At 39.1% G+C, this 16,270-nt stretch overlaps 1 protein-coding gene across 4 annotated transcripts in view; it reads left to right on the top strand.

The window, feature by feature from the left end:
• The first annotated feature begins 1,481 nt into the window (after window positions 1-1,481).
• LOC135462001 (nephrin-like) overlaps window positions 1,482-16,270 on the top strand; it is an 82,526-nt gene continuing 67,737 nt past the window's right edge. For all 4 annotated transcript variants that reach the window (XM_064739324.1, XM_064739326.1, XM_064739325.1 and 1 more), the window contains exon 1: window positions 1,482-1,651. In XM_064739324.1, coding sequence (XP_064595394.1) covers window positions 1,567-1,651 — 85 coding nt within the window. In that variant the 5' untranslated portion in view covers window positions 1,482-1,566. The remainder of the gene's footprint in view (window positions 1,652-16,270) is intronic.

Genomic DNA, 16,270 nt, shown 5'->3' with positions numbered 1-16,270 from the left:
TATATATATATATATATATAGAGAGAGAGAGAGAGAGAGAGAGAGAGAGAGAGAGAGAGAGAGAGAGAGGTTTAATCGAACATTTTGTGAATGATTTTACCAATGTTCCTCACTGTTAACCATTACTGGGCTACTGGATACCATAAGATACCGGCATGAATTAATTATTGAGAGGCAATGGTCCTGGAGAAGATATCTACATGTCTTCGGAAAAGCACATAGGAACCTACCAGAAATGTATACCATTACGTTGAAAGAAGGTGATATATGTGTGGATGCGCTCTGTCCCATGTCCTGCCAACACCCTTCACCAAGCATGTGCCCCAACCCAACCTATCCGCTGCCTTTCGGCTGTACCCATTCCAAAGGCTGGTTCCCCGCCTCACAAGCGGTTCCACCCATGCATATATACCACACGCTGATAAACCGTGTCCAAAAGCATTTAGCCAACATGTATAAAACCTATCTTATATGACATCCATAATATATGATGAGAATGTATGGCTTCAACTCCAGGACATAAAAACTCACAACCAGGAGAATACGTGTGAACATTCCTGTGGAAATGAACTGCTATGTGGTTGGCGGCTTACTTCCAAACCCTTCATTAGTGTGAAGGTTAACGATAATAATTACATATGTCCGTATTCAAGTTCACCTGTCAATACCATGTCCGTGTGACTGTACACAAGCGTAATTACCCACGTTATATACACCAATCTTTCCATCATATAATTCGTGCGTTTGTAAACACTCGTTTTTTTTCTTTCAAATATCTTCTCACCTTTATAGTGTGTGGTAATTAAGTTGTATCGGTATGGCTATAAGTCTATCGATGAAACCTTGCCGTTTTTCCATAATTAAGCTACCTGTAACCTCCACAGTAGGCTATACATTATATTGACCCTTATAGGCCTATAATTGAGGCCGTATACATCGTCCGATACTTTTAAGCGATTTCGGAAGGCTCTCACTACTATTTTCGCAGCACATCTGTTGTCGAAGAATCATTGGTGAATTACATAAGAAAAACAGCCCGGCCGTCCTCTTATAAACAAGGCTAGAGGCTTACAACTATTAAACTTTGTGAAGGTATACAGTCGCTTTCCCTATGGTCGAGTGCCCACTGTATTAGTGCAGTGGAAAGTAACATATTCAAAAGGCCCCGCGTAATATCTATGATGTATGTAAAGAAGGATTAACGCTTTCAATAGACAGACAAGATAAAGAAGCAGGGGGTTGGTTCTGACTGAAAGGGGTGGAGGTATAGGTATAGGGGTGGACATTATCTATTTTTAGCTCCAAGAAGTAACGGAGCAAAGAGAGCCCACAGTGAGCGAGAGTCGGCCCGAGTCACATGACGCGGCTAGCAAGTGCGTGTGTTCAGGGCAAAGCGTATGCTGCGTGTAGCGCTAACATCCTAGCTGTTTACGGAGCGTGCTAGCTTTACTTACAGGACGTTAGCGCTACTATAACTGTATTTACCCATGAATCGGACACTTTTGGATGATCTAACCGGCTGAAGAAGACTTCTTTGACTAAAGGATCGCTAGAGAATTGTCGAGGATGAAGTGTTGTGCGGAGGTGTGGAGGGCTTTACCGGGGACGATCCTCTGCGCTTTCCTATTCACCCTGCTTCTCCCGGCTAACGGTAAGAGACAAGTTCAATATCTGTCTGCCTTACGTTTCGCTTCAATTCTTGGGTTTCTTGGACCCTTTTATTACATAAACCCTCAACGATGGGACCTATTTTCAATAGTTGTAGTTGTATTTACATCAGTCAAGTGGGCTTTACACGTGAATGACAGTATATGTACATCTTCCAACGCCAACGAACATTCCTTCCATCTTGAACTTTTCGCCTATGGTAACGGGCGTTGTAGCTGGGATATACACTAACAGACTAGAGCATACAACCCCGCTTCCCCGGCCTTCCTTCTCAGATTTCAACATGGCTATGTCCAACTTTTTCTGGTTTGTTGATGGATGCTAGTCTAGACCCAAGCTCTTGTAGAAGCGAGCTGCACGCGGGATGATTCCATCACTATCTCAGACTTGACCTAATTAACAACCGCTGCTGGGGAGGGGCCAAGTTGAAGTTGGGTATCTCCAAACTTTTTAAGCATGGCACGGTTCTGTGTCATTTCTAAGTAATCATGCTAGTTAGATAAGGGTGTGTTTGATGCAAGTTTTCCTGTAACAGCTCCAGTGTATTACTGTTAGTCTTCAGGTATATGTTGTACCAGGGTGTAATTACACTTTTATTCTTTTTAACATAGATCAGTTCCAGTCATTTGAAATTGGAGGCTACAGTACAGGCTGGCTTAATTCCCACCAGTATTAAGTAACAGAGAGTCTCCTACTACATTATTGTAATACATATTGATTTAGGATTAAAAGCTCATTTTTCATTCTGACTTGCTTTCTGAATGTATTATACACCCGTGAATCAATTAAGAGCAGGTATAAAGTGAAACTTCAGGTAACTTCACTAGGCCTATCTGCAAGTGTCATTGGAATTAAGGTCAGAATTCTGACCTGCATGTACTCAGGATTTAAGATTATTGCTATCCAGAAACATTGACATTATGACTTAAGATATGAATATTTATAGTATGTTACCTGGCAAACATTTATGGTTAGCGTAGACCCATAGTTAACTGTTGTGTACATAATGCTGAGGATAACATAGAGAAGGATAGGACTTCACAGAACATGCAGTCATGGAGCTAATGCTTTCAACCTATGCCGAGTAAAGCGGGGTAAATTACATCTGTATCGATATGTGTTGTGTAAAAATATTCAGTTGACAAGGATGACAAGGATAAGAAACAAGGATGGATCAGTTTGTGTGTTAAAAGGATCAAAACATGACCATACACAAAAGATGCTTGGTAAAATATTGAAAAACTGAAATTTTTATCTTCAAAGCTGGTTACTGTTATGTGCAGAGAGATTTTTTGAAAGAATTCAAAATGTTTGAAAATATTTTATGAGATGTAGAACCTAGAACAGCCATAAATGATATTTTGTATATGTACATGTACTGTACATATAGGTGAATCTTTGTAGTATGATAAATATGTGGGTGTGTCAAACTGTTTTGGTAACATCATGCACAAGTATTAAACATGAAATGAAATAGGATCGTCTTATTTTCCTTTTCCTTGAATAATGGAATGCTGTAATAATGGACAAGTAATTTTTAATTACAATAATATTTTGAATGGTGACCACTCTATATTTAATCATCTGTCTATGTATAACATATATCTGCGTCAGTTTGCCATTCACTAATGAGCAGATGACAATATAAGCACTACACTCCCAGGTATTTGTTGATCTAAATACATATTTGTTGCAGACAACATTTTAAAACTATTTGGGAACTATTTGATTAAGCTGAAAATTTTAATTAACATTGTAATTGACTTGTTACACAGGTAAGCATTTCTGTTTTGTCTTACTCATTACACCTGGGTATTTAGGTTTAAACAAATGTCTTTGGGGGGCAGCTGATGGCAGTGTCCCGCCTCATCCCAGCTAACCACATCACTTAATGCTTGGTAATTGTAATTAGGCACCACAGTTATTAAGTTACTTAAAACACTCTAACCTCTAATAAGCTGACTTTGGGATTAACTGTGTGAGATGTCATATTTTCACCAGGCCCCCTAGAGCACCAGAGGGACAGGATAATTGATGGTGTCATGTTCTTTAGTTTTGTTGACATCTTTTAACTAGTAAGATTTAATTACCACTCAAAAATTTATAATTATTTACTGACTATGAACTCTCTACGGCAATGTTCTCAGTGTCAGGGATCATATGCATGTCAATTATAACAGCTCTGTCTAAAGAGACACTAGGGTTAAGCTGTAGTCAAAAGTACTTTCAAACTTTGGTGGTTTAAGTTTAATTTCATTATATATAAATATCTCCTTCTTTCATAGTCCACAATTAAACTAAAATTTAATAATGTTGATTTCATATTGTTGTTATCATTATGTTTTGAAAACGTGCTATAGGTATACCACTCTTAGACTACTTACTTATATATCTTTGTTACATCACATATCACCGTGCCCAGCATGTCCCCTCCCATTTCATGTCTACGTTTGCAGCATATACATGTAAATTAATTTTGCTAGTCCATTTACCGACAATATTTGTTAATGACGCATCATTTTCCTGCCCAAAAGGAAATGTTGTGGGCTGTAAAAATTTCGTTGAAGCTGGTTTGTTTGTGGTGGAAATAATTCTGAACTAGGGGTGTGATGAAGGTATAGAAATTTGTGATGCTAATCACTGTTGTCAACTACGCAATAGATATTGATCTAGTCAACTAAATCAGAGAAGGAAGGGATGTGGAGCCACAAATTTGTTGTCATCATTGACCTTATATCATGGTAATGGTTCAGAGAATGTGGACATTGGATGAATGAGAAGGAAGGCAGTGGAGCGGGGTGGGGGGGATGGAGAGGGGTGAGTGGGGTGGACATCACCCTGCCATTGTCTACCAGAACTCTGCACACAGCATGCCATGGCCATGTGTTGGCATTCTCCCTGCCAGGGGACATTCCACACACTGATTCAGTTGTTTGTCTCCATGTTGATTCTACATTACAGAATAGTTTGGGTTCTTTAGTCTTCCATTCACCTGTACAGAGCCTGTTGGGTAAGACCTGTGAGAGGATTTAATATCTAAGTACCTGTATATTGGGATGTGAGTTGCTGTCATATGCATGTATTAAGTGGGCTGACTTCTTAAGTGGTATCAAGTTTAAGGATTGTAATATAATAATGACATAACAAAAATATTGATAAAAAAATATTGACAAAAAAAATTGTTTGCTCACGTGATAGCCTAGTCAGTATTTTTTTTATAACTGTGATATAATATTAAGAGAAAATAAGCCAATTAAGTTATAGGATACAAAATCATTACAAAGTGAAATATTGGGTAAAACTGGTATTTAATATAGTTACCACTCATACAATGACATAATTAAATGTAATCGTATACCTGTCTTTAGAGAGAGAAATAAAATACCTTATTTTGCCCCAAAGTTAAGCATTATTCAAGTTTTATTTTGTGAAGTTTCATTAATGTCTTTACAGAAATACTTAAATGTTGACCCCAGCACTATCTTTTAAGGTCTTTAGATGATGTGTGTATCTGATGTATACAGTTTGTAACAAGTAACATACAAATATGTGTGGATTGATAGACACAGTAATGCACGGATACAGTAGTATTTATATGCACATGAAAATATTAATTTCATCAAAATTGTATCACTACGGGTTGCTAAATTTTAACAATTACATGCAGCAAATGGTTTGGTTGATCCAGGGAATAGAAGGACGCCATTGTTGAAGGCTCACACTGCTAACTTCAGGTGATGGACAAGTTTACGTTAAAAATGGCAGCCATCATCTGTTACAGGCAGATTATGTTTATATTCAGGTTTCTAGGACATTATAATATTATAATTTTGTAATTTTGCATTGGTATGCAGCAATATTAGCCTGCAGAGGTATAATGTACAGTAGTGCTATAAATTGTATAGTCTTTGATGATTAATTAAAATATTTTTAAATACCGAAAAAAAAATAAAATAGTTTGAGTGTCTTTGTCAACTAAATGAATAGGCAGCACCAGCATCTTGTCAGGTCAATTTAAGAAGTTATGTCAAATTTTGGACACATTTAAAGACTTTTCTATTGGTTTTATAATTTACTGGCATACAGAGTAAGAACAGGTAGGTTAGATTAACCATTATGAAAATTGTGATCATAGTGATATGACCGTCTGAAGGGAAACCCAGGATATTGTAGGTATGTACCAGTACTCAAATTTGTCTGTCTCTCGTAGACAGCAGACTTGATGATAATTTGCTCTGAATCACAGGTGTAATCAGGTAGACAGGACAAGACAGACATATGTCATTTGTCATTATAGCAGCTGTAGAAGTCTTATTCAGTGTGTAATCCCCCCCCACCCCAAACCCCACAACCCCCACCCCGCTCTTCTCCTCATCCTGTCTCAGTCTGCCCCTCGAAATCACATCCCCCAACCATTTAAACCCATTATCTTATCACCCTCTCCAAACCTTCACAGTTTGACTGATCACAAAGTTCAGGATATGTTTACTGATGTTCAGTCTTGTTATAGATTACTGGGTTGATAAGTATCAGCCTTGGAAGGGTGAACAGTGCATGGTTTGGTTTCTGGCCACAGGAGCTGTGCAGGGCTTAAGGCTACAGGCGAAGTTGGGGCGTGGGAAAGGCACTGTGCTCATTCAACATTGTTACACCCTGATACCGGAGTGGTCATCGGTCAGAAATAAAATTAGCATTAAATTAAAATGCGATCAAGGGTGTGAAGTCTGTAGTTGCTCTCTTGTCCGCAGCATGTAAGTACAGGAGCAGTAATGCACATTTTGACCCCCAGGGGGTGGAGAGCACCAACCTGATCAAACCATCATCAAAATCAAGAAGACATTCCTGCACCTATCGTGTCTGTTTTGCTCTGAGCTATTCTTCCATTCCCCGTATCTGACATTCCTGAATAATTTTGTTGGCACTTTAAAATTGAAGAGTATTGATCAGTGAACGTGATATGTAATGTCATTTTGAAGTGACAATGAACTTGAAATTCTGAATTGATCCCATAACATTTGGGCACCACTCATTCATCTAGCAGCCATAACATATTTTATATGAAGTTCCAGATTTAATTTTTGTCTCTTGTGAGATGTCCTTACTTGATAGCTCCTGTCTCGATGTGGCACACACGACCCTGTCAACATGCTCACTTATCATAACTCAGGGATAGGGTTTCAACTTTTTACACTGGGATAGAAAGTGTTGAGTAAACAACCATGCATACCGTTCTGATCTGAGAGTTTGAATGGGCATGAATTGGCGTGAAAGAAATGTCTGTATTGCCTTCTGTATATGTATCTAAAATGTTTTTTCAGTGCATGGCTGTAGTGGATTTTGAAAAGACTATTTAACTCTTTGTTATATTGCATACTGCACTAGAAAAAAGGAGCATTGGATGTGTTAAAATCTTTTCATCAGCAACTTGTGTGTTCATATTGATGACCCCAACACGTGGGAAAGGTGGCAGGGTGTATTTACTCTTTTTATGTCACTGTGCCTAGGGTTGGATTTATGCTCAATTTAATCCAGCCTTGTGTGCTGACTCTAAATGTACATCATGCATCAGGTGTGTGTGTGTTTGCGTGTGTATATAAACACACATGCAAACATGTAGCTACTGGTAGATGTAATGACTACACCATGTAATTCAGGCTTATTGAATGACTACAATATTCATGTTGGAGGAAGGCACGCACCCTATGTGATATAATAGCTCAGATTTAGTGAGGCTTAGTGCATTGTACACACCAGGTAACATGTCCTGGGCCATGAGCTAATCACACAGTTTATGACTTGTCAAACATCCGGCATCTGTAATCATTAGTAAAGCTTGACATAAACACTGCATCAGCCAAGATCAAAGGCTCTCAACGCTTATATTAATGTCCGGGAGAGAAGACCGTTTGCGGGAATTGACGTTTTTTCTGCGGTACATGTTTATCTGACTAACAGAGAGCATGCATTAATAGGTGGTAACAGTTGATCGCTTTAGTCTTTGTGAGGTGCGCAAACATAGCATGAATTCCCACAGGGCACAAGACGGTATAACAAAGAGAGGAGACAATGCAGCATACCCAACTCAATATCATAACGTGACCTTATCAAAAACTTGGATATTAGAGCTTAGTTTTTTCCGACTGTTTTGCTTAATATTTATCCTGTGTCATGCATGAATCAAACTGCAGCTACTGACGAAGCAGTCCGTGACAAAGACACTGAAGTTGTCAGTGGTGACATTTGTGAAAAGATGACATGCTGTAGTTTTCATACTTGCGTGTTAACAAGGAGACAGGAGATATTTACAGTACACAGTATATATGATAAGTCAACAGTCAGTCTAGTAAGAGAGATACTGCTGATTTATAATGCCATTATGAAGCTATATACAGATAAATGGGGAAGTTTTGAATTCGAACTCTTTTGTGTCTGATGGTAAAAAACGTCAGACTCTACCTTGTGACCTGTTAGAAATGTTAGGCAAGTACATGTATTTGTGATTACATTAATTTACTATTACGTGGGCATCTGAAAAGTGCTCCACAAAAAGTTGATGGATGAAATAAATTGGGGAGCTGAATTTTTATGAACTTTAGTAGTTCCTGAAGGAAAATGGTCCCATTTGTGGTATCTAGAAAAATGGTGAGACTGGTGATCATTAAATTAATGTCAACAAAAGATGTTTAACATTTTTGAAAAATGTTACAGAAAGACATTAGCGACAAAGTGTTTGACCTTGAAATTCCCCTACTAGGGGTATTGAACAAAAATTGAAAACTTTGTTTAAGGGTACTTAAAATAAATTTTACTTAAAATGATGATCGGCTTCAGGTTCTGGAAGCTGAAATTGTGATGTCTGATGTGATACCAGTACACTCCCAGTGCAGTTTCTGACCTCCAGTTTACTGATATGTTCACCCCAGTCTAGTGTCTCACTTCATGATTATGGGTATGCACTGTGTAAAATGAGAGCTGTACAACCCTGTCAAATCCCTGACCTTGAGTTAACTGGTGTATTTACCACTTCTGTCCTACTCAAGTCTCTGACCTCAGGATTTCTGGTATGTACTGTATAGAATGAGACCAGTACAGTCCTAGTCAAGCCTGTGACCTCCAGTTTACTGATATGTGTACTGTGTAGAATGAGACCAGTACAGTCCTAGTCAAGCCTGTGACCTCCAGTTTACTGATATGTGTACTGTGTAGAATGAGACCAGTACAGTCCTAGTCAAGCCTGTGACCTCCAGTTTACTGATATGTGTACTGTGTAGAATGAGACCAGTACAGTCCTAGTCAAGCCTGTGACCTCCAGTTTACTGATATGTGTACTGTGTAGAATGAGACCAGCACAGTCCCAGTGGAGTCACAAGTTTACTGGTATCCCCCTACAGTATGTACGGTGTAACATGAGGCCATTGCATTGCCAGTCAAGTCTCTGACCCCTGGATTTCTGGTATGTACTGTGTAGAATGAGACCAGCACAGTCCCAGTGGAGTCACAAGTTTACTGGTATCCCCCTACAGTATGTACGGTGTAACATGAGGCCATTGCATTGCCAGTCAAGTCTCTGACCTCAGGATTTCTGGTATGTACTGTGTAGAATGAGACCAGCACAGTCCCAGTGGAGTCACAAGTTTACTGGTATCCCCCTACAGTATGTACGGTGTAACATGAGGCCATTGCATTGTCAGTCAAGTCTCTGACCTCAGGATTTCTGGTATGTACTGTGTAGAATGAGACCAGCACAGTCCCAGTGGAGTCACAAGTTTACTGGTATCCCCCTACAGTATGTACGGTGTAACATGAGGCCATTGCATTGCCAGTCAAGTCTCTGACCCCTGGAATTTCTAGGGAAATCAATAACAGAGGGACAATCATTGATGAGGATAATGAGAAGGCTTTTCGGTACCTTATGTACAAAAACAATATTATCCTGGCATGCAGACCAACCCCCTATCTATCACCTGTTCACTGGCCTGAGGGGGAGGAGGCGGAAAGTCATAAAACAAAAGCGTGTGCCATTGTCAGTGCAAACAGCTAGCCCTGTTACAACTCTGACAATAAACATCCAATATTTATAGACTTCTACTTCTTCCATGTATTGTTCTTTCCTTTTTTTGCATCTTGCTTTTTATGAACAGTTTTGGGAACGTCTTAAATTTCCCAGTGGTTTCGTTTGACATGTTAGGATAATTTTATGTAATGGCTTTATAATGGTTAATATGTGTTGTGAGTTTTACTACTATCTGCATCAGGGCAGAGGTGAATGTATGGGCTATTTGGCTTTATTGTACATTGTAAATTTCAAATAATACTCACAGGTAATATCTTCAGCAGAGCTAATTTTGTTCATTGTAATACATTGTGTACAATGTGTTGTCTTAATTATAGTGTATCTTAGTGGCTTTATCTCTAGGTGATGGTGGGGGGGGGGGGGGTACAGTATTATTGTCATGTTATTTGTTATGATCCCAATAAATATATGGATGTTCGTTATCAGTGAGAGATGATCATGGAGGGTAGAGAACAGGTGATCATTTTATAACTACATATGTACCTGTTGGTTTCGTTCTGCAAATGAGGATGGGTATGTACAGGTACATGTTTTGTATCCTCATCTACCTGTCTAATTAATGACATGTAATTAAGGTGATAGGTATATACTTGTAATTATTGTTACCTGTAGTTGTATTTGTCAACAGTTCTAAGGATACATTCATGTAGATGTACATTACATTTATGTTATCATGCATGTATTTGTACACATGTGGGCTATTAGCATACTGTACATGTAAATTAGCATAATTGTACTTACACAGCTCCCACATTTTGATGTTTTAAATCATGGCTTTGGAAACTTTGAATCTGAAAATGTACATGCATTTCAGGATGTTTCTACATAAAAATCTCTTCATGTTTCAAAGGCAAGAAAAAAAGGAAGCATCAATAAAAGTATGCGGTATTGGAAAGTATAAGCACTATGAAGGCATCACCATATTTATTGGCAGGAAGTAAACCTCAATCAAACCCAATCTGTCAAAGCCTCTAATATTTGTTAACTATTTGCATATCATTCATCAGAAATTTAGAAACAAATCTGATTTGGAATCCCCGGAGAGGGGGAATTAATCTGTGTGACAATCGACTGGACCGAATCCGCCTCTTGCTGATGTATGGTTCTCTTATCTGGGGCAAGTCTCGCCCAAAATAGTGAGTTTTTATCCCCTCACCCTATTCCCACTTCATCACTTTTCTGCAACCAAAACTCCATTCTAGTCTGCTACAGGGTTTTTCTTCATGGAGATTTCAGAAGCACATTGTTAGTCCAAACAGTTTTTATCCTGAACATTACTGATGATGCATACGCTTGTGTGGCCTGTGCTGAGAGTCTACCTGTCATCCAGTGTTAGCCAGTCATTTCCCCAGCTCAAAATCTGCCATTTATTGTGGACCTTTTTATACATGCAAATACACAGTCCCTCAGTAATAAAAAAAGTCCCCTCTGGTTCAAATCAAAATGTTTTTGTATATTTTTCCTGCTGTGGTCTTTCAGTGCCAGCAGGTTAGTAGAAGCTGACCAGTTGTACAGAAGCCTTAAAGGGTGACATGTTGAAATAAACATTCAAACCCACAGAAAGTCAAACCACATGGCTTCTTGACCAATCTCCCTTGGGAGTGGACTGTGGATGTCATTGTGAGTGTCACTCTGCAGGTCTGTTCGGTAGTATTTTTAGACCTAAATACAGACTTGTAGATGTCAAGATACAGATGGAGTTGTGTGATATTTGTTAAAAGTACAATTTGATTATAGTGTTTGTTTAAAGTAAAATTTAACGATTGTGGTAAATAAATTTAAGTTTGTTATTCAAAAAAATAGGAATTGGAAGGAGTATTTGAATTTGGAAGTTGAATTTACAGAAGAGAATACAGGTACATGAGTGTTCATGCTGTAAAACCCTGGTTATCAAATTGCTATACAAATTTATATGTGCGCATGCACATTCACTGTAAGCGATATGGTTGACAGATGTTTGCAGTTGCCATTGTGTGTTTTGTGATTTATTTATGTGAATTTGTAAGGTTCAAAGGGCACGTTGCCAAATCTCACCTGAAGCACATAGAGCTGTTGACTTCAGGAAGACGGCTGAAACAAAAAGAGGTAATTTCACAGTAATTGTTGCTGCTTATTTTTTTCTGCCATTCATTTGATTGCCACAAAAGGTGCAGTACAGATTTGTGGAAAAAGTTAATTGCTGTAAGAAAAAGAAAAAACAGGTGACTGCTTTTCACTGGAAATGTCAGCTTGAAGGACTCATTAAGAAGTGGTGGGAAGAATAGTGACTTGAGTGAAAAATTTGTTACATCATGATCAGTCGTCAATAAGTGAAAAGTGTCTTTAAGGCAGCTGTTTTCAATTTAGCCATTGCACCTTTTAAACTCTTCCAGATAAGGTAACAAGCAGCGCAGACAGAGTGCCCAGAGCCAAGTGCTAAGATAAATTATTGGGGGTGCTGAGTATGTTGGTAATGACTGGTGATTGTGACTGCTCAGTGCTGAGGGGTCTGGTAAGCAGACTGAACTCACAGAGAACGGCCAGGCCTGTACTGCTCATCAATAGATCTCCCTCACTGCCAGCCCTTCACAGTGGCTCACTCGGTGGTGGTTTTAGCACGGCAGTGATGGCTAGAGGGTGAAACCATAATGTATCCACGATAATGGCTGCAGATCGTTATTTGATTACTGTGATGACTGGAACAGCTCGTTAGTTTGATTCCTGCTTCACATCTAAGAGCATCCAAGGAAGTGGCATTTTGAGTCATTGGAGAAGTATTAGATTTGTGAACTGTAGGACGGAAGCTGACCTGTAAAACATATTATGTGGGTAACACAGAAAGCAATCAATGACAAATGTGTCCCTAAACACTTTCTCCTGTTCCCCAAAACCTTCCCCTCGTGTTGTCATGTACAAAATTCTTACCACATGAATTACTTCCTGGCCATGTAAGGGAATCTATTGAGTCTTGCATAATAAACAATGTGGAATTTATAGATTCATGTACAGATAAATTGATGTTGTACTGAAGGATGCTGGTGTCACGTGCGTACCGCATCAGTTGGCCAGCATTCAGTAGATGGGTGTGGTTGAGAGGACGCAGTGATGAATGGAGATTGCACAAGAGTTCCAGCTCTTCACCTCAGGCTGAGAGCATCTCCAACCACATAGTAGAGCTACTGCATCTGGGGGCAATCAGCCACCACTTTCTCCCCTCATTCTTGCTGGAAGTTGCACGATTTTGTTTGTTTTGTGTCAGTGAGAAGAGATGTGTCCTGTGAGAAATGTCTGCTGGTTGTGTTGCCTGACCCGCCAGAAATGATGGCTGTGCCAGAGGACTGACCAATAGGGGATCTGCACTTGAGGCTGTTAAGATCGATGACTTTTGAGTCTGGAGTTGTAATGAAGATCAGAGATGGGTAATGGACCTGTCCATAAGATCACCCCTATTCTTGTTCATTCTACTCAGAAGATGATCTTTGTCAATAAACTGTGATCAGAACAAGGCAAAAGCAAGCTAGCTGCGGCTTGCTCAAATACACAACTATGTTCAATCGATATGAAGGTAAACTGCAAAGTGTCTTCGATCAGTCACAGCTCATTGTTTTCGTCGCATGGCATTAGATGTAACGCCTTTTCTCGCAGGCCCACAGGAAGAGCACACATAAATCAATGGGCAGTTGGAGATGTTGGCAGGATAGGGTGAATTTAAGGGGACTTTGACTGGGATGGATATGTGACTAGATAGACACAATTTAATACAACTTTTGCTATTGATAGATTTTTGGGAACACAGGAATTGACTTGAAAGAATGCATGGCAGGAAGCAGTGCTCATTACTTTCTCTTTCTGGGTTGAGGTTGTTAAAAGCTGATCATTCTACCTTGGCTATTCAATAGAAACTTGGATTTGTTTTGTAGGCCAGCTGAGATTTGAGGGTATGAGGGACAGAAGTAGTGTTCATTGGCATTTCATGGCCGTGAACCCCTGCTTTATGGTCTGCTGGGGACTGAATTGTTCAGACATTTTCCAGGGGTGCTTTTGTATTTCTTGATACATGGACGTTATGGAAGCCTGAGGAATAATCCTCTCTCAAGCTCTCCCGCTGTTAATTCCGCAGATTAAGCTGATTATACTTGATTTTTAGGGAGATTAATTTGGCAGTGGTAAGCTGTTGTGTCCTGGATGACATTTGAATTCTATCATGCCAAAGTGACAGCTTGTCTCACTCAGAACAAGACCCTGTTACTGATTTACGAAAGCGATTGATTTTATTGTGATAAAATGTCGTAATGAAACAGCCTCCCATGGACACAATTTCTCACTGAAGATTGCTCCAGCTGTGCACCCAGTTTTTCGCCTATTTCTCTGCAGCCATCTCATAAAACTTTTAATCTCCTTGTTTTTATGGGACAGTTTTATGAGTTAAAATTCCTACAATCTTTAAAACACACAATTCATTCAAAACTTAAGAAGATTAAACGTGATTTTCTTGAGATTGTTTTTGTAATTTCCAGTCTTTCTCGCAAATGTGAGCAGTTTAAAGTTGTTATGTATTCATGTGTGTTTTAACATCTTGTGAATTGTTGAGGGAAACTGTGTCACTGTTGGGCCTTTTTGAGGGAATGAATTCAATGAAAAGGTCAATTTTTAGCAAGGATGTTGAACATGTTGTCTGTGATTGCAGATAGTTCAGATTCAGTGTCCATGCATGCAACATGGTGGTCTATCAAGTTTCTATTCCACCTTCACACTAGATGGGTTTGGGATGTACTTCGGGCAAATGCAAGCGCAGGGGATTAAAAAGCTCAGGATTAAAACTTGAGCTTATCTTACTTGTGGTATAACTGGAGGGTAACTGACTGATGTCTGTCAGACTATACTCTGGGGCTCTAAATTATTAGATGAGAAAGGAAATAGTGTGAAGTAAGACTGATGTCCACCTGACAATTACCTGCCCAAGGTGAGGCATAGAGTTATGTACATGTATTATGTCTGCTCCCTAATTATCCTGGGGGGACAAATAGGCATTGACCAAGCATCTCTCCCAGTCTGGAACCTACAATTACCTGGAGTCGCAGTCAGTCAGATCAGCAGGGGTTATCCAAGACTTTCAATAGCTTTGTATCATGGACATGAAGAGGGGTTTAACCTGTTTTCCAATGAGCCTGGGGCAGTTAGATTGGCCACAGGTGGGTATACCCTATTGTGAGATGAGCTCTGACTTGTAGATAGTGAAGCCCTATCCCACCCCCTACCCCTAGCCCAGTTTTATTTGAGCATAGAGGACAATTAAGATTCTCTCCACAAACTGGTAACAGCTATTAAAACTGTGTTAATGAATTTGGTGTTTAGTGTTTCCATTGATAATGCAGTCCATTTACATGTAGCTATAACATTAGAGTTACTTTATCACAAGTTATATATCTCTTTGTAGCTTGACTTTCGGAGGTAATTAAGTTTTTTTTCCCAACAAATTAAATTTTACAAATTTATCCCATGCTCACATTATCATTTTGTGATGTAATTAATTGCAGTACACTGTAACTTTAATGACGAGGTTGTTTGGTCATGTTTGTGCTTGACATCTTGATATGGATATAACAGCTGCATAAGTAATAGCATTATAAAACAGTGTAATTACTGTGTACAATTTTATCAGTATTACACTGGTAGTGAGATTGCATTGATGTGGATGGGAAGTATTCCCCTGTTGTAGATGAGCAAACAAACACGTTTCTTAAGACATTGGGATATTCCAGCCGTGGAGGGAGGAATTCCTGGTATGGTTTACTTACGGAGCAGATTCCCGTAACTCTCTTGCCAGCCAGTACGCACGTGTACGCAGATCACCAGATTCTGCTGCTATTATTTTCTCACATTCCCAGACGACAGAAAGTTCTTCTGTCTGAACAGCCATCATATAGCAACCTTACCTGTTTGTCCAAATGATGAATTGTTGGTGAAGTGTTGCATTCTGGTACAACATCAACTGTATGTGTACATTCACATGTAGAATTGCAGCCCGCTTGTTTCGCCTCTGTGGTGTGTTTAATCGTACATATGTATGAGCCGAGCTTCTCCAACATCTCCTACGTCTCACAACAAATCTACTGCCCCACAATGATTAGGCCAGTGGAAACACATGTAAATATACCTGGTGACACTTTATTCCATCATAAAAGTGAATGAAATGGTTGTACATATAACTCTTGACACTTTGAGAAATACTTTAATTAAAATAAGTTCACAAATGTAAAATAAGTGATGCTTAAAATACTTTGTATTGATATGGATCTTCAGTGCAATTCTCATCAGTACACATCAGGTATGGTGTATATGTTCATATTAGCTCATTGTTGGTACACTGGCTGATAACTGAGTCATCCTTTGAAAGACACTTTTTGTAATAATTTTTGACATTTAGAAAATGCGAGCATCATAAATGAAAGAGCTTACATCTGTAAAAATACCAGCCAGTTTGGACCATTTCAACCTGTTTCCCTTTTTCTTGCCATGTTTGCAAAGTTTGTACATGTGCCACACAAT

This window comes from Liolophura sinensis, chromosome 1 (genome assembly GCF_032854445.1).
Source record: "Liolophura sinensis isolate JHLJ2023 chromosome 1, CUHK_Ljap_v2, whole genome shotgun sequence".
Taxonomy (NCBI): Eukaryota; Metazoa; Mollusca; class Polyplacophora; order Chitonida; family Chitonidae; genus Liolophura; species Liolophura sinensis.
This window is presented reverse-complemented; position numbering and strand designations above follow the sequence as displayed.